The sequence below is a fragment of the Curcuma longa genome, chromosome 5 (genome assembly GCF_044706935.1).
Source record: "Curcuma longa cultivar G26 ecotype Majalengka, Jawa Barat chromosome 5, ITB_CL_G26_1.1, whole genome shotgun sequence".
Taxonomy (NCBI): domain Eukaryota; kingdom Viridiplantae; phylum Streptophyta; class Magnoliopsida; order Zingiberales; family Zingiberaceae; genus Curcuma; species Curcuma longa.
The window spans coordinates 8,811,161-8,828,992 of record NC_133865.1 but is presented as its reverse complement, the minus strand read 5'-3'; the positions used below and the strand labels follow the sequence as shown (position 1 = coordinate 8,828,992).

Here is a 17,832-nt window from a genome sequence, read left to right as displayed (position 1 = left end):
GCTTCATATTCATTGCTTATGACACTGCATAACTTTTACAAGCAAACTAAGAGAACATAACAATTATTGTGACAGAGCCTTGAAATTAGGGAACAAAAAGAAAAGGACACATTTCGCCGCAAATCCATTCAATCTTCATAAATGGACGAAGCTTCTTCCAGAGACTCACAACTAGAGCCAGATGAAAAACTAATGGAAACAATGGAGGAAGGGAATTGAAATCAGCAACGCTTCCACCCGCTCCACGAGCGTTTGGTTACGCTGGAAGCAGCGGAGGTCGAGAGAGACAGTGACGCGATCGGCGAGGAATGACTGTGAGACAGAGAAAACTATGCAACACGGTCAAATGCAAATGGACTTTAATTACCCTTTTTTCTTCCCTTTTTTCATTTTTTTTAAAACTAGTTTATGTTTGGATTGTGTAGTGTGGTCATGGTGCTCTGAATCAATCCAATGTTCAGCAGTGGGTGCGCCGGAGGCAGCGCAGGGCGCCGGCGCCGGAGGTGATGGAGCCAACCATGGAGGAAGACTTGGCCCCTAGGCTGGAGGCCTTGGCATAACTGCCCGAGGCTCCGGCGCCAGAGGGGGTGAAGTAGGCGCCATTCAATAGGAGATCGCCCTCTGATCTCCAGTTCCAACTCTTCCACACATTTGTATCGGTATCCACCCGCTTAGTCACCTGCCGTTGTCGGATTAGACTATCAACCATCAAATAGAGAATCAAAGTATAATCAACAGTTTGCGTTCATGCGATTAATCTTTACCTCCTTTGCGAATGGGTTCACCGGGGCCAGGTATCTGTTGCCTTGGCTGTTGATGGTGGGATCGCCACTTCCACCGATGGCGTACATCTCCCAGTGAGTGTAGTCATTGTTCACTACGTGGAAGTAGCCATGCCGACATCTGTTTTTAGCCCCATGTTTTTGTTTTCAAAATTAGTTAAGCTTGTAAATTAAACGGCCGGAGATTTGACTGATTAATAAATTACCTAGGCATTCTTTGTATGAGACCTTCTCCGAAATGGTTGAAGGCAATGGTTACTTGCATGGCTTTGTCCCTCACATAAGAATCGCTGTGACCTAACAGCATCACCTGCGCCAACCCAGATTTGAGTGATCACGATCATAATATAGACCATTATTGTAATTGTTGGAGATATGTTTAATTGAACCTCGTTGTGTTGGGTGAAGTAGTTGTTGGAGATGGTAATGGCGGTGGATCCCATGATGGCATCGATGAGGCCGTCAGCGCAGTTGGAGAGGGAGTTGTGGTCGACCCAGATGTGGCTGGAGCCGAAGATGGAGACGCCGTCGCCGTCAGCGATGGTGCGCCAACCGTAGTGGGAGGGGGAACTGCGGACCATGGCGTTGCCGGTGGGCTTGCAGTCGTGGATGTTGAGGCCGTGGATGATGATGTTGGTGACAAACTGGATGGTGATGCAGGCGCCGTAGGCGATGTGGACTTTGGTACCGCGGCCGTCGATGGTCTTGAAGCTGTTCATGATGAGCTCCTGGGAGAGAGTGATGACCATGTCTCTCTTGAAGACGATCCAGAGCGGCTCGTCCTGGATGACGGCGTAGCGGAGGGTGCCCGGGCGGGGATTGACGGGGTCGTCGTCCCCGGGGTCGGTCACCACGTAGAAGCGCCCGTCTCGGCCGCCGATGGCGTTGCGGCCGAAGCCGATGCCGCAGTCGGCGAGGCGCTTACGGTTGAAGTGCCACTCCGGGTCGCAACGCCAACAATCGTCGATGGGGTTCCCGGTTCCGCATGACAAGTAGCCAAGCGCCCGACGAGCTGTGCTGTTGTCGATCAGCCTGCACCATTTAATTACCAATTTACCAACGCTTATAATACTCACAGTTGAAGCAAAACTCGATTAGTTAAACTTTTAAGCCAAAATTAAAATATTTGTTAAGGTGAACTTGTTAGAATTTTATACCATAATAATTAACCATCAAGGGGATCCCACTCAACAATCAAAACAATGAACTGTATTACACCATTAAATCATTTTGTTAAGCAAATCGGCACCGACAAGAGTGAAAAGGTAACGAAAATATTGAACCAAGAAAGGAAAAAAGAAAATCTAGATTACCGACAAAATCTATCATGAAAATCAACACAAAAAAAATTGTACCTAATTTGAAGATTATATGCGGAGGAAACAAAGATTAGAGAAAATAATACGTCTGATCTTAAAAAGGGAGTGCAAATGATCTAAGAAATGAATTGTGTGTAGTTGTAAATTAGAATTTCGATATAAATTTGGTATATCTGGAGCATGTAAAACAGTAGAAGGGAACGCAATTAATGAGAAAAAAAGGGTACAGATGGAAGATCACCGAAACAATGTAAATGGGACGGCGAGCAGGCACATGAATTAATTGAGAATTGGATGGTTGGATGGATCACTGACTAAAAGACGAAACGGAGTAGGCATGACATTTATTAATGGGGACATACGGACTGACATAACGAATTCATTAATTTATATTCAGTGGCAACGTTAAGATGCGCAAGCACACAAAATCTAATCGCTGGCATAGTATGTGGTCACATGGGGACATGTGTCAACAGAATGGAGTCCAAGTCCAAGCAGGTCCTTACTTTTTTATTTTTAGATTCAGAAAACAATTAAGAAAAAAAAATCATCCACACGCCATCGAATGATATTGAATTTAGGCTGCATTTACTCTCAGAGAGAGTGAGAGGGAGGAAAGAGAAAAGCGAGCTGTAATTTTTCAAAATTGTTTTTTTATAAAAAAAGTAAGATAAATTGAAATTATAAAATCTTACTTTGCCTTGCTCACTTAGCTCACAGTAGGTTCACTATCCAATCACTTTAATGTCCTTCCCCACTCATACCTGTGCTACCTATTCCGCCTCACTTAAGCCTGCTACAACTTTAATCATGCTTCACCTCACCTATATACTTGATGCTAACCTCTTATCTAGTTTTTTTTGTACCAGTCATTGGCTATAGTTACCCACACTCGTAGAGTGGAGGACAAAGTTAATCTTTAACTCACAAAAGGAGCCCAGGTATCCACAATGTTAGGCAGACGATATTTAGGTTCCAAATTGCATCTGTAAAATCGCTATCGGTATCTTTTTCTCCTAAAGTTTTAGTGAAAATAGCCTCAGAATATTACTTTTCTTTCATCTCCTCTCCTGGAAATCAACACAATCTATATCTAATAATCATCAGGAATATTTATACAACATACATATGAAATCACAGTCAGCTCAGCTATTGGCCCTGATTTTGCAGTCACCTAGTTGAGCAGCCGCTTGGCAGCCGTGATTTGATGGCAAGATGGATTTGTTTTTTTTTTTTCAGCGGACAATATTTTAAAAAATTAGTATGCTAATTTAAAAATTAAGGTAGTTGTAAATTGCCCAACTTATAATTATAATTGATTACAATTTAAAAAAAAGTCTCTTCTACTATAGGTCTCGAAAGCAGTGCTTTGAAATTGGACCAGACCGATAATTTCAACCAGTGGCAGTCCGATCCAATTAATATAAATGATTTTGATCTGATCGAACCGGAAAGACGAGAATGCCGGTTTCCATAACATGCAAAAATGAGCAGGAGTACACAGTACGCTTTCATTATCCACCAAAACTAGAAAAATATGAACAATGTTGTATGTTAAATCTAAACTAATGACAACATATATTCTATTACTCTGCAATCCAGAATAATTAACTAATTAATGTTTGTACATATTCTGATCTCCTCTTGTCTACCTAGTAAATTAAGATTGTTAGAAATTAGCTTTTGATCTATGTAGAAAGGCTAGTTAAATTGTTTATTGAAGCCGGAGACAAATTGAATGAATAGGAATAGTTTACCAAGGAACAACATGCCAACTAAATCAATAGGCGTTATAGATAGAAGAAGAAAGAAGATTATATAACAAATTAAATCTGGAAAAAAAAAGTGCCGTAAAAGGGATGACGATGACTCACTTGTGCACCTGAGCTGCGACAAACTCCGGATCGTCGACCGCGCCCACTGCCACATCTTGACTAACACTGTCCAAAGAGTGAAAGCATTGCATCAGGCATCGGAATGACCAGTTTGACACATAGAAATTGAATTGACTACTGAACTAAGGATGTAATCGCCGATTTTTGTGGAAACGTAGCTCGATGCGGTCGGTTGCCTTCTTCAGTTCTTCGTAATTAAAAAGAAAAGGAAAAATAGAAGCGAATGAAGCACAAATCACAGTGGGAGAGGAAGCGTGCTGTCGCTTTCCCCCGAATTGACAGCTATTCCACGGCGAGTTGTGGTATCGAATGTTTCGACGAGGTCAATTCCTCCGCTTTTCCTCTGTTCTCTTTTACGACAAGAAAGCGAAAGAGCAGCGCAGCTGAACCAGCGGCAGTGGCTTACCGAATTCAAAGCCCGGGGTTACACGAGTCAGATCTGGGGTTTGCGCCCAACTCCTAATTGGCAGAGCCAGATCTGACGGCCTATGTATCTCCCCAGGTAAAACCGAAGATCCAAATCGATTTACTAGAGAGAGGAGAAGGGTTTCGATACTTTACGTACCTCTCCAGTATCCTAGAAGATTGGTTAGCTGCTACAGTCTCTCTCAAATTCCTCATCGCCACTGCTGCCGCCGCCGCTCCGACCCTACGAAATCAAATCTCATTCGTTACATCTCCGTTTAATTCGGAGAAACTTGATTGTTACAGAAAAAAAAAGTTAGGAATCCACAAATACTCAAAGAAACGAATTCCCCTGTTCCAAGCACATTACTTCGACAGGATCTAAAAGCCCATTAAAACCCTAAATCCAACCAGATCTCACGGGAAAACAAAATGTACCTCGATGAGGCGATCTGTTCGACTCCAAACCACCCGACGAGCACCAAAAGACCGAGAGCAAGCAAGCGAGGCCACCTCAGTGATTCCGTCGCCATCCCCGCTGCCATTGTTGTTCCTCCCTCTCTCCGTCCTATCTGATTTGTTCCCAGATCTACCCTTGGGCGAAACGAGGTAAGCGGAAGGGAGGGAAGGCGACGACAGCAAGAGCTCGGGCGAGAACACTCGGAAGCCAAAAATGGAAGCGCCATTTTTATAGTGCGTCGGTCGAGTTTCGTTAACCCCGACCTAACCGTGGTTAAATGTTTGTTATTCGCTACACGATTCACGACGTAACCGTCGGCAGCCAAGTCGTTAACGGCGAGGAGGGCACCGACGGACGGTAACGGCATGTACGGCATGTACTTTGTGCCCGCTTGGCACTTTTCTCAAAGCAGTCCTCTACTTTTAATAAATTACATTGCGGTCCCCATTCGCGGAGATAATACCGCCAACAATGCTTTTTTAAAAATAGTGAAAACCACAGAGTTAAAATGAAAGATCGCCTCCTACTTCCTTCAGTCTCTCAATTAATGTAGGAACGAGGGAAGGTAGAGAAGAGAAGACACTAATTAAAGAGGACTACAAAGTCTCGTGGAGTGTTGTGGGGATTAAGGATCAAAAAATATTTTCTGAAAAAGACCTTTTTTATATTTCACATTTCATTAAGTATGCAAAATTCAACCCGCTAAAATTTATCGGTGTAGAATATGCTTCTCTCGATTCTATAGTCATCGGCATTGCGAAATTCTATAGCTTGTTATTATAGAAACATTGTTTGATATTTGAAGTTTCGCGGAGGCACGAATCGGGTTTTGAAATAGGGTTAGGCAACCGAGATGCATCGAGGAGAAAGTTATCTTGGAGGAGGGGCCTTGAATTCTCCTTGTCCAAATGGAAGATAAGGGACAGCTAAGGACTGTCTTCCCCTACTTAATTCATCATGTGCTTGGTCCAATATCTATCAGGATAGATCTTGTTGTTTATGTCACCTGTAATATTTATTTATCCGGTCATCTTAATATGGACATAAAAGGGTTATAATATTAAATAGAATGCTATAATTATGTCTCGATAACAAAATTAAATCCTAATAATGACACAATACAAAATGATTCCGTTGATGATGTAAGTCATATGTAGAGATCTCTATAGAGCCTAGTATAGAGACCCTCTTATCCATAAAATGAATTACACCATCATTGAAATGTTTTTAAAAAAATTATATTAAACATTTGGGTAGGCATAAATTGGATATGGATTTGATATCCTCTATATATAGATAAACAAACAAACTGTTGTTTAAAATTCTATCCATCTATTTATCCGTGTAGGGCCTAAATAATTGTAGTGATTGAGCTGGCATTGCGTGTGAGGGCCACTGGCTGCTGTGTAGATTTGTGATCTATCTGTCAATGTCAGTGGAAAGTGTTTTCGCTTGCTGCTTCGTGTTTTTTTCTTTTCATTCTTGTTTTCTATTGCGGGAGGAACACAGATGCAGTGGGAAATTGAATTCTTCATCTCTGTGTTGATTGATAATTGATTGCACAAATTTTGAAAATATAAATTGAAACAACTAAGGAAAAAGTATTAATAGTGCAAAAATATTAGCATATAATTCTGTACTGGTCCAGTTGGTGCACTTACCTGATATTTAAGATTTGGGTGGGCTCGCATTAAGATGAGGAACAACACCAACACGGTAGTGAAGACAGCAAGTGTTGGTTTAGAGTCATCCTTCTTCCTCCACTTGAGCTAATGGGACGCCATGGTTCACTAGTGTGGTTGATTTAACCTTAAGTCTGTCCTGCAAGAAGAAAAATATAAGATCCATCATAAACAACTTTTGAAGGAAAATTTTTCAAATTTGTTATCCAGTTTTTATAGTAGAAACAATACTCTGCTGAAACTGATATCCAAGTGTGTTCTATTCTACCTCTAGGCATACAAAACTCTAACTTGTAGTTAACAATTGGTATCTCCATCGAGATTGAGCCGGCATAACTTGCTAACAGAAATATAAGTCCAATCCAACCATTCATTGAAAACTGATTCTGGTGTTGTAGTAGTATCTGAAATATGAGGAACTCACTTTTCCAATAGATTTTTGGGTCCCTTCGAACCAGCAGCTACATGACTAGACAAAAGCGAGATAGAAATCTTGATAGCAATGAATCATTTAGCTGAACAACAAGATCCTATAACTAAATGAGTTTGTTTTCCAAGTAGAATAGGTGTCACTCAACTGACATGAAAATAAAGCATATAGCAGGCAAATCTAGAGAGATCATCTGGATACCACCATCCACTTCTATTTCCACTGTTGCCATTTTTTTTCTTTATCCAGAACGACCTACCAAAATAAATTGACATGGGTGAAAATAATAAACAATAGCTTCTGATCTTAAGAAAGATTCTCCAGATAAATCACCTCCAAACTGATCTACTATCAAACAGCAGATCAATGAGCGAAAGAAACTGCAGATGATAAAAATTAAAAATGAGAGAATCCCTACTGCTTGCTGTCATTAAGAGTTAGATGGTCTTGGCCAAAATAATGTACTTGTGATTTCCGTATATGCTCATCTGGAAGTATTAAACTTGCCACCGGAAACATTTTGTAATGAATGTATGTTCCAATTGGTCCAGACAGTGACAGCATGTGCTTGGTCCCAAGGTTCTCCTTGTAAGAACAACAGAAATAAATACACTTTTTAGTTCCTTGTAGGAAATAAAAATGCTGAATTTCTGTCTACTACTGCAGGAAAGAACCTAGGTCATGTCTCTTCTTCACAAAAGATAGTACTGAAGAAAAATGGCATGCAATGCCATGTTTGTTCACAGATTCCCTTCACAAGCCCCTCATGTGTGATAAGCATGTGAGAATTGAACGATAAGACACATTATAATTTTATCAATACTCTAGGATTAATTCTCCCTATTTGATGTTAATCACTGCCTCTCCGTACTTGTCAGCCCCTATGCTCGCTACCCCTCTCTGTGACCAGAGTGAAATCCTTTTTGGCGATAGGGTAAATGTGCTTTCATTGCAAAAATTGGATGTGTACATGAAATTAACTGTAGGAGTGCTTAATATCTCATTCCATTATCACTTTTAACTTATATATCTATGGACAAATAACACAACAAAACCGACTATATAACATCGATAGAGAGCAGAATAAAAATTGCAAAAGAATGCAGCACTGTCTAGAAAAAACAGAACAACCAACTAGTTTCAGCAGCAGATTTTGTACTCGCCAATCAAATTTTGAGCAGCATGAATCCCAGAAGAAAATTGAAAATTAGGGGTAATATAAACAGTTAGGTTGATAGTTCTATCAATAGTTAACTCTTCACATCGAATATAATGTTTCTCAGGATATGCTGGAAGTGCCATTCCATGTACAATGCAAGACTGACAGTGTAGAAGAAGAAAATGAAGCAAGTGAAAACTGGGTTGGAACTGAGAGTGACTAAGGAGAGGGTTAGCAAAAACTGCACCTTGCAGACTCTTGAAATTGATGCAAATAAGAGGTGGCTGCTCTTCCCCTGGACAACTGCATTTTGGAAGCATCTTCCTCGAGAAGATTGATTATTGTTTAAATGTATTTCAGGTTGTAAGCTTTTGAGGTGAACCAAAAGGGTAAAAAAGTCAAGTTGACTAATAATTGTCAATTATATCTACTTAGGAATTCTAGTATTTCTTGTCAAATTGTTGTAAATTACATAAATATCATTAGTTATAAGCTGTAATATCAGTAAGTCATTATCTGTATATGATTGAATTGCAATTTCTGACCTTTGAGGCAAAGGTTCCTTGTGGCCATTTTAATAGTCCAGCCAACATTTGTCCTGTTTGGTTTGGTTGCAGTCATCATCAATTGGCTGATGCATAAAAAAAAATAGAGGAACTTAGAGACCTGTATCAAGATAACTAGGAAAGATATTAAAACAACACCTCAATTACAAAGATCATGGAGAAATGACCAATTGTGCAATAAACATGGTGATAATATAGAAGTGTCAATATCACCCCTGAGCTTGGAAGAAAAAAAGTCGAGAATTTCGTTAATCACTAACATGTAGTCTAAAACAATACAAGAAACCTTGATAATATATAGAATTGAATGGAGGGATAAAATTTGGGTAGCTGATGATAAATTCTTCAGTTCGTCAGTCATGGCTTGTTGTTGATGTTGCAATCAAAATTTTACAGTAAATAGTCATCCAAATGTATAGTGCAAATGCAATATGCAGTGGCAAATGTGATGTACATTTAAGAAACATTGACGATCTAATATCGAGATAAATGACAACCATATCTCCAATAAAGTATACTAATGAATCCATCTAATTCATAATTCCACCAAGAAAAAAATGTGTCCATTATACAACATAAAACACAAATAAAAATGACAGTGTAGAATATGTCGATATTTATTTGCACTATGTATATAATTAATCACTTGCAAACGCTTACAAGTTATGCACTACCACATCAAAAACATAGTTCAGTCTTTATAATCACGACAAATAATCTTCTTTAGTAGAGAAAAATCATCACAGGAGTACATACAATGTACCACCATATTTAATTCACAAGAGACCTAGACAATGTACAAGAAAATAACGCCTTTCAAGATCTGAGGTTGTGTAAAAGCTGACAAGATGAGAACAATAGGTTTTTTTAGATATCCAATATTAAAGTAATTCATAAAAAGTTGAAATTTTGTAATTAATTTAATTAAAAAATAAAACACAAATCCCATTTCGTCACCTGCTCGCCGAGGATCAAGCGCTCGGGCCGCTCCACCTGGACGAGGGCCTTCAGGATCTTGGCCACGGAGAGCGGGTCCCAGCGTCTACGCGGTCCGGCTCCCATGGCGAGAGCGGTCCGGAGGGTGTCGGCGCACTGGGCGGGCCCGACGGAGACGGCGACGACCTCCGCCGCGGCTCCGGCCTCCCGGAGGCGGAGGGCTTCCTCAAGGGCGATCTCGCAGAATGGATTCATCGACATCTTCACCCTTCTGGTCTCCACCCCGCTCTAGCAGGAAAAGGGAGGGCGACGTCAGAACCCTAGAATGAAGCATGGAAGGAGCTGACGAGAGATGGTGTCGCACCTTGTCCTGCTTCACGCGGATCTTGACGGCGTAGTCGACCACCCGCTTGACGGCGACATTACCTTCATCCTGCTGCGTCGCCCCGGCGATCGCCGTCGTTAAGGTTCCGTCGCCCTCTCCTCCGAAACAAATACGCCGACCACCGGTGCTGACGTGGCTTAATAGGCTCCAGACCGTCCAAGCTGACGTGGCCTATTTATTTATTTAGGCCGGCCCTTTCCAAAGGCCCAGTCCACATCCAGCCCAATGTAGCTCATCAGTCCTTTTCTATATATGAATTATTATTATTTTAACATACAATAAAAATTAAAATATAGATATATCATCTATATTTAAATAAAAAATAAAATCAATTGACTTATTATAATTCTCATGAAAGTCTAGTTCACTGATTTATTAATTTTTTGTCTTTTGTTATTGAAGTTGACTAATTTTGAGGGGCCTTTAAATTGCACTGCTGCTCTTTGGCATTGCATGGAGTGAGCAGATGCAGTGAACTTGGATATTGCTCTGAAAATGACTATTTTTACAATAATATGGTTTTTCAATTTTCCAATCAAGATCAAAAGAATTGTACAAAAACAAAAGAAAAAAAAAGGAAAAACAAAGGGTGTGTGAATCTTTGTCCTGAAACATTGAATGAAAGTGATTTGGTGATAGGAGGCATTCCACATTTACTTACTTCATTGCAAGGAATCAAGAATGTTTGAGCCTTAAGTTAACCTAATGGTTCGAGTGAGTTGGCTAGTCGTTTTATGACGGTTAGTTTTACGACTAGTACTAGAGAGGTTTGAGATGATAATTAGTGAAGAATAGGATGACCAACGACTTATTCGAAATCGTATGCACTTTTTGTTTGTTTTTCTTTTAACTTTTGTAGCGTTTGATGAGCTTTCTCGATCGAGTTGCATCTTTCAAGCCGCCCCCACTATATCTCTTGTGGCAATTGAGTCTCCCTCAAACAATTGCTAGGAGGAAAAACCCTAATCATTATTTTTCGATAGGATGATAGCAAACTCATGGTCCTCAATAATGATAATCTACTGCTAAAGATTTAGACAGATTCCTTCAACTTCTGTCTTGTAATAAAGCAAAAAACAACAACAAAAAACAAAGAAAATCATAAAAAATTTTATCATCTCTAATCTATAAGCCCAAATAGTCATTAAGCACAACAAATTGCTTACTTAGATGAATAACTATTATTAACTAACTATTTCAGAGTGTGTGGACCCTAACGAGAGCATTGCTACAGAATGGAAGTTCAATTGAATTCGTCATGAATTGATATCGACTCTTCGAAAAAGTTTCCAAGATTCTTGTAGAACACATCACCTTCACCATGGAAAAGTACAAGCATCACAAAGGTTTGTGGCTAAGAAATGCGAGTGAAGAAGAGGTGGCTTCTAAAGCATGAATTGGAAATTAAAATGTGTGTCCTTGTTCTCTGCATCTGATGATGCATTGCATGGAGGCATGCTGCCTACCACAAAACCCTTTGTGTTCAAAGAACCACCTGCTCTTTAATCTCCAGGAGACTTACGACACTTGCCTGAGACAAAAGGGAATCGCTACGTCTATGTCGTCCTCCTTATGAGTCGTCTTCATTGTCATCCCCGAAAACAGAAAGATACTAGAAGTGACCCCGATCGGATTCATCTTACTTGTTTGTCTCTGATCATTTTAAAGCATAGTGTAAAGAGATAGCATCTAGATACTGATCTATGTTATCCATCCACTTCTTAATGTTGCATAAGAAAAGAGAGCAAACCGACTCAAGAGGCAAGTTGAAGCTTTGGCGAGGATGATGAGGCCTATGATAAATATAATTTCTTTAAAACAAGCTTAACAATTATGACAACTACTAATCCCACCAATTAATGACCATTAACCGACTCTAATTTGATTAATCGAGTCATTTTTTCCCCAACCGAATAAATCAAAGTTGGATCACATCAAAAAGTACACTAAAATAATTGATCTATAAAACAAAGCATTCATCTGCATTTGGACTCCTCGTGCTAAATCAATACAGTTAGCCAACCACACCTCTAGATTTCGACAGATTAGATTACAGAGAAAACACTTACGTGTGCCTTTTGATTTCAGCTGGCCAATCTCCAACGTACAACTGTCAGGTAATTACGAACCTAAACCTATCATCTTGCCACTTACTCCTCGAATATTTGAATTCTGACTTCACTCATACCCAAACATCATTCAAGGTCGGCTATATTAGACTTCGACTACATGCTACAACATTCGACGACCTCACGATACTCTTTGGCGTCCAACCTCGTTTGATTAGGACTAGAACTCTCCCTAGTTACAACCATCCAACGCAGCAAACCTCATCGGATGCGTCAGCGTCGTTAGTTATTGGGAGCTCCTTTAAGTAATAACGGAGCTCCTCTAAGTAAAATTCGATCCGCCCCGGCCCGACGGAGAATAATCACGTGACGCTCTGGCCCACCACGCAGTGTGGGCCCCGAAGAAGCCTATCCATTCCTCCACTGGCAGTGCGCCGCCGTTTGTTTCCGGTATAAAACGGCGCCAGCTTTGAGACTTGTTTGAGTAACAGTCCGAGTTCCCTCCGGTGGGACTAGAGCAGAGCATTCATGGAGTGTTCCTACTTCGACTCCCTCCGCCAAAACTCGCCGGGATCACTCACCGCCTCCGGCGAGGTCTCGCCCTTTCCCACCCTCACCGTCGGGCTTTTCTACCCGGACGTCCCTCTGCCCTTCAACATGAACGACTCCGACGAGATGCTGTTGCTCGGAATGCTCGCCGAGGCGTCTGGCGAGGCGAGCGAGCAGAGTCTACTGAGCCGCAAGGAAGAGGAGGTAGACTCTTCGCTGGACAAGACCGCGGCGGCGTCGGCGCCGGTGGAAGCAGAAGCGAAGGAGAAGGCTTACCGGGGCGTGCGGAAGCGGCCGTGGGGGAAGTTCGCGGCGGAGATCAGGGACTCGACGCGCCACGGGATCCGGGTGTGGCTGGGGACGTTTGACAGCGCGGAGGCCGCGGCGATGGCCTACGACCAGGCGGCTTTCGCGATGCGGGGCGCCACCGCCGTGCTCAATTTCCCCGTGGAGCAAGTCCGCGAATCTCTCCTCGGCATGGACCGCCCGGAGGAGGAGGAGGAGGTGTCGCCGGTGGTGGCGCTCAAGCGCCGCCACTCCAGTCGCCGGAGGTCGATGATCAAGAAGGCGAAAAAGGAGTTGAGCCGCAGCAACAGCAACAACAGCAGCAATAGCAACAGCAGCAGCGTGGTGGAATTCGAGGACCTGGGGAAAGAGTACCTGGAGGAGCTTTTGTGGACGTCAGAGGTTGCTGCCAATCCGTCACGAGTTCAAGGAACTACCTCCTCTGTTTTTTACTGAGGGAAACCTCTTCCTTGCTTCCTTCCTTCTTTCAGCAATGAGGCCGCAGAATGAATAATGAGACTCGAAATCTTTGCTTCCCCTGATGCAACTTCTCTCATCTATTTCAACTGAAAAAATGAAGCTTTTTAAAATATGATATGAACACCATAATTACTGCACTAATCTGCACTTCAGTTCCAATCTGACACAAACAACTACAATTACTTGATCTTTTGAAACAAACTGCAAAAGAATGATGACGACAATAAAAAGACAGATACACATCACATTATTTTGGCAAAATGATGAGATAAAATAAAGGACCTGCATGAGCAGCCAAAAGCTACAAGCCTATAGTATTGACACGTTTGCATGCTTTTGCAAACAATTAGGAAGGTGAGAATTCATTCTTCCACCTGCGAATACCATTTTTTTTGTTCTTTGAAGCTATTCATTGGTACATTACAATATTTTAGTTGGAATATCACGTTTCAAGTTTCCGTAATGCGATCAAGGATGAAGGATGAAGTAGGCAGCAGAAATATAAATATGAAATGGATGAACTGTCGGCCATAATGAATGTTAGGCATGCTAAGTTTTCGTATAGAACATTCCTTTTTAATGCAGTTATATTATATTAAAGAAAGATACAAAATCACAGGTCTGTAAACCTTAGCATGCATTTGTATTTTGCTATCATCAAAATGATCTTAAACTTCTGATGCGGATGGTTTAAGAAACCAAAACCTCCACGTATTGCAAGGAGAGATACGATCACCTTTATTTATTTTTTGTCTTTGTCGTTGCCTGTAGCCAGTTCATGCATGCCTCTAGCGTTGCCTGCCGTCACATTTAGTCAACAATAGCAAACGAGTTATATATTCAAAGCAATCACTGTCACGATAAACTTTATGCAATGATCATCTAAGCTAAGCTTTATCATTTTCTATAATTTACAAGCGCGTGAGTTGTCTCAGTGTTGAGTTATCAAACTAATAATAAAACCATAATGGCATAACTTTCGTCTCACATGAAACAGACTAAGTAGAGAAACAAACACTTTATCATCCTTTTCATCAAACCAGAATTTTAGCTTGGTTTTGAATCAGTGTTCAATTGTGTGTCTCCATTTGCTCTGTAAACCTTCTAAGCGATATATACCTGGTTATTCGATTTGGGTGGAAAGATGTTCAAATTTGACATCTCTTATCTGATTATGCAAACAAAGAGACTTAAGAATCTACTATGAAATTTCCTTTTCCTAGCTCATTATCTTCGCCCTTAGTTTTACCATGCATGATCCAGAAATCGAGTGTAAGACAAAACACCGTCTTGTTTCTTCGTAGTGTCTAAATTATTTGCCCATGTATTTGTAATATTACATGAGACTTCAAACCTCTTTCTGAACCAACCTCCTTTGAAGGTGATATTGTCTAGGGGTTCTTGATTTTCTTGCATGAATTCTCATTTGACCTTACCTATCCTGCCCCTGAACATGATTGAAGAAGCAAAACAATCACATTTTGGTTTTTAGAGACCAAGTCAACCAAAAAGTTTGAACATTGCAATGTATCTTTCTTTTATATAGTTTTCATCTAGTATATTTAAAATTGACCTATAACAGAATTGGCTTTAGTGATAATTGAAGTGGCTGCCTGACAGGTTCAACAGATCCTGTTCCATAAAACTGAACTCATAGAAAAATGAGAAGACACTAAATTACACGAAATATTGAACCGTAGATATTTTTTGGCCAACTTTCACCTTAAGCAGATTGTATCAGTACAACCTTCTATAGAGAGATGCAAGGGCACATGAGAGAAGCCAAGAAATGTGGGGATCTTACCAACTGAAACATCCCATTTTCTACTGTAACCTGTTCAAAAGAATAAAATCTGGTCTATTTGAATTGTCTTGATCCAGGATAAGATTGTTCGATATACATCAACAACCAATAATGTGCAAGGGTTGGGCTGCAAACAAGAAATGTTTCTGTTGTGCTGTCAGTCAAGAACCTCATCTTAGCAATTTTTTCTTTTAGATTCAACTTTCAAGCGCACTGAGGTGAGATACCATTAAAATATTGAAGATTCATTCAAAATCTATTGTTGTAACTTGTGAAAGTCTATATTGATGCAATTGGAACGGATGTGATGACTACATTACAACAACTAAGTTTTATCCCATTTGGTGGGGTCGGTTATATAGATCCTTCTACACCATAGGGTTTTATCCCTTATTATATTATCATCTATATTTAAATATTTTTTATCTTATTTTATCGCTGCTAATCAAGTTTTTTTTTATATTTTCTTCTTCCTCGTTTGATGTGCATATTTGTCATAGTTTACATCGTTTAACTAGAACATTTATTGGTCGTCTAAGTATATTTATGTACCATCTTAATCGTGTCTCTCAGAATTTTCATTCGATAGGTGCAATCTTGATTTTCTCTCTAATATTCTCATTTTTATCTTGTCCATCCTTGTATGTTCACACATTTACGTTAATATTCTCATCTCTGCAATTCTTATCTTCTGCTCATGTGTGCTCATAGTCTAAAATTCAATTCCATATAACTTCAACCGTTATTATGTAAAACTTTCCTTTAAATTTTATAAGTACTTTACAATTGCAAATAACACCTGATGCTCTTCTTTATTTCAACCATTCTACTTGTATTATATATAAGACATCTCTCTTAATTCCTCCATCATTTTATAAAAAATAATTTTAAATACTTAAAACTCTTAGTTACTGATAAATTATCATCTTCTATCTTAATAATTATCTCATTAATCTAATATAACTAAACTTAAATTGCATTTATTTTGTCTTTACTCTATTAAGTTTAAAATCTCACTTCTAGCATTTTCACTAAGATTCTAATTTAGCATTTACTCTTTTATATGTCTCATCTACTAAAATAATATAATATGCAAACAACATGCACCATGATATCGTATCTAGGATATATCCAATGAGTTTGTTCATGATTAATGCAAAAAGCTAATCCTTGATGTAATCCTATATTTATGAAAACACTTTAATAAATTAATTCGCATGAAGTCTTCATTGTTGTTGTTACATCCTCATACATATTCTTAATTGTTTTAATATACGCTACGTTAACATCTCTCTTTTCTAAAATTCTCCATATAATTTTTCTTAGGACATTATCATAAATTTTTTTTAGATTAACAAATACCATGTGCAAATCTTGCTTTTGTTCCTGATACTTTTTAATTAGTTGTCTGAGAAGATATATAACTTCTATTGTCGATCTTTAGGCATGGATTCAAATTTATTTTCGATTACCGTGGTCTCCTTTATTAGTCTTTTTTCTATTATTTTTTTTAAAAATTCATGATATAATTCATTAATTTAATATCCCTATAATTTGCATAATTTTGTACGTCTTTTTTGTTCTTATATAAAGGAACTAAAATACTTACTCCATTGATAGGATATTTTTTTCGTTTTTAATATCAGATTAAATAACTTTGTAAACCATTTAATATCCTCTATCAAAATATCATCTAGTCCAACTACTTTTCATTTTGTATCCTATTTTGCCTAAGAATATGTGATGACTATCTTACTGACAAAAAAATGTTTGATGTTGAAAGTAGTACCTTATCTATCCAAAGTAGCGATTGAAATATCGTGTCGAGCCAGTCAAAATGGATGAAATATTTCGTTCTGCCCGCCGACCGGTACGACCTGGCATTAGGCCCAGCTATAAGAGGCATTGCGCAGAGGCGCGATCCCAGCAGCCATGCCGGAGGGGTCGCGCGACCCTAGCGGTGTCGTTGCGACCCTCGAGCAGAGCATCAGAGGGATCGCACGACGTCGCATCCATGCCGAGGTCACACGCTGGGTTGGGAAAAAAAAAGGTTTTTTTTAATTAAAAACTTTGGATTAACTCGATTAACTGGGATAATTCAAAGAGGCTTAATTAAACCCTAATAAAATTATCTAATTAATTATATATTTTATTTAAACCCTAATACTTTTTTATTTATTTATCTCTTAATTATGTTATTATTTTTTAATGAATCTAATCGATCGGTAACTTAAATAAATAATCAAATATATTTCCTAAAATTCTAATCAAATTATTCATTAAAATATACAAAAATTTATTTAAAATTCAAATAAAATTTTATATATTTAAACCTCAACATATAAAGCATATGAGAAAATATTGAGATATAAATTTAACATCTAAACATATTAAACACATTTAATAATTAAATATTAATAAAATTAATATATAATTATATTTAAAGTTTAAAAAATATCGAAACTATATCAGGTATGACACAATACGATACTGAAATCGTATCGTTTCGGTCCGAAATTAAAACCTCGACACAAGTCAAGATTTTAAATCTTGATCCGAAGATTAAAGATTGTCATCCAAATTTAAATGCCGTTTCTACTTATTGTTTCTTGTGATTTTGTTTATG

General features: G+C 39.1%; 2 protein-coding genes and 1 pseudogene across 2 annotated transcripts; 1 reads left to right on the top strand and 2 right to left on the bottom strand.

The window, feature by feature from the left end:
* Positions 1-28: 28 nt before the first annotated feature.
* On the bottom strand, positions 29-5,005 carry LOC141828894 (putative pectate lyase 8). Its single transcript, XM_074716284.1, has 7 exons — positions 4,840-5,005; positions 4,562-4,645; positions 3,976-4,041; positions 1,172-1,814; positions 989-1,092; positions 765-903; positions 29-679 (listed from the first exon to the last, which is right to left on the bottom strand). Exons 1-7 carry the CDS (start codon positions 4,944-4,946, stop codon positions 458-460), a joined length of 1,365 nt encoding a protein of 454 aa, XP_074572385.1. The 5' UTR covers positions 4,947-5,005; the 3' UTR covers positions 29-457.
* Positions 5,006-6,451: 1,446 nt separating this feature from the next.
* Positions 6,452-10,102, bottom strand: LOC141829587 (electron transfer flavoprotein subunit beta, mitochondrial-like; annotated as a pseudogene).
* A 2,498-nt stretch (positions 10,103-12,600) lies between these two features.
* LOC141829505 (ethylene-response factor C3-like) lies at positions 12,601-13,421 on the top strand. Its single transcript, XM_074716994.1, has one exon. It carries the CDS (start codon positions 12,617-12,619, stop codon positions 13,376-13,378), a length of 762 nt encoding a protein of 253 aa, XP_074573095.1. The 5' UTR covers positions 12,601-12,616; the 3' UTR covers positions 13,379-13,421.
* The last annotated feature ends 4,411 nt before the right edge of the window (positions 13,422-17,832 follow it).

Bases quoted from the DNA above. Each gene is read 5' to 3' on its own strand.
- LOC141829505 (XM_074716994.1), top strand. From the start codon at position 12,617: ATGGAGTGTTCCTACTTCGACTCCCTCCGCCAAAACTCGCCGGGATCA.
- LOC141828894 (XM_074716284.1), bottom strand. From the start codon at position 4,946: ATGGCAGCGGGGATGGCGACGGAATCACTGAGGTGGCCTCGCTTGCTT. The intron at 1,093-1,171 runs GTTCAATTAAAC...GGGTTGGCGCAG, and splicing joins ACTTCACCCAACACAACGAG to GTGATGCTGTTAGGTCACAG. The intron at 680-764 runs GTAAAGATTAAT...CGACAACGGCAG, and splicing joins TGAACCCATTCGCAAAGGAG to GTGACTAAGCGGGTGGATAC.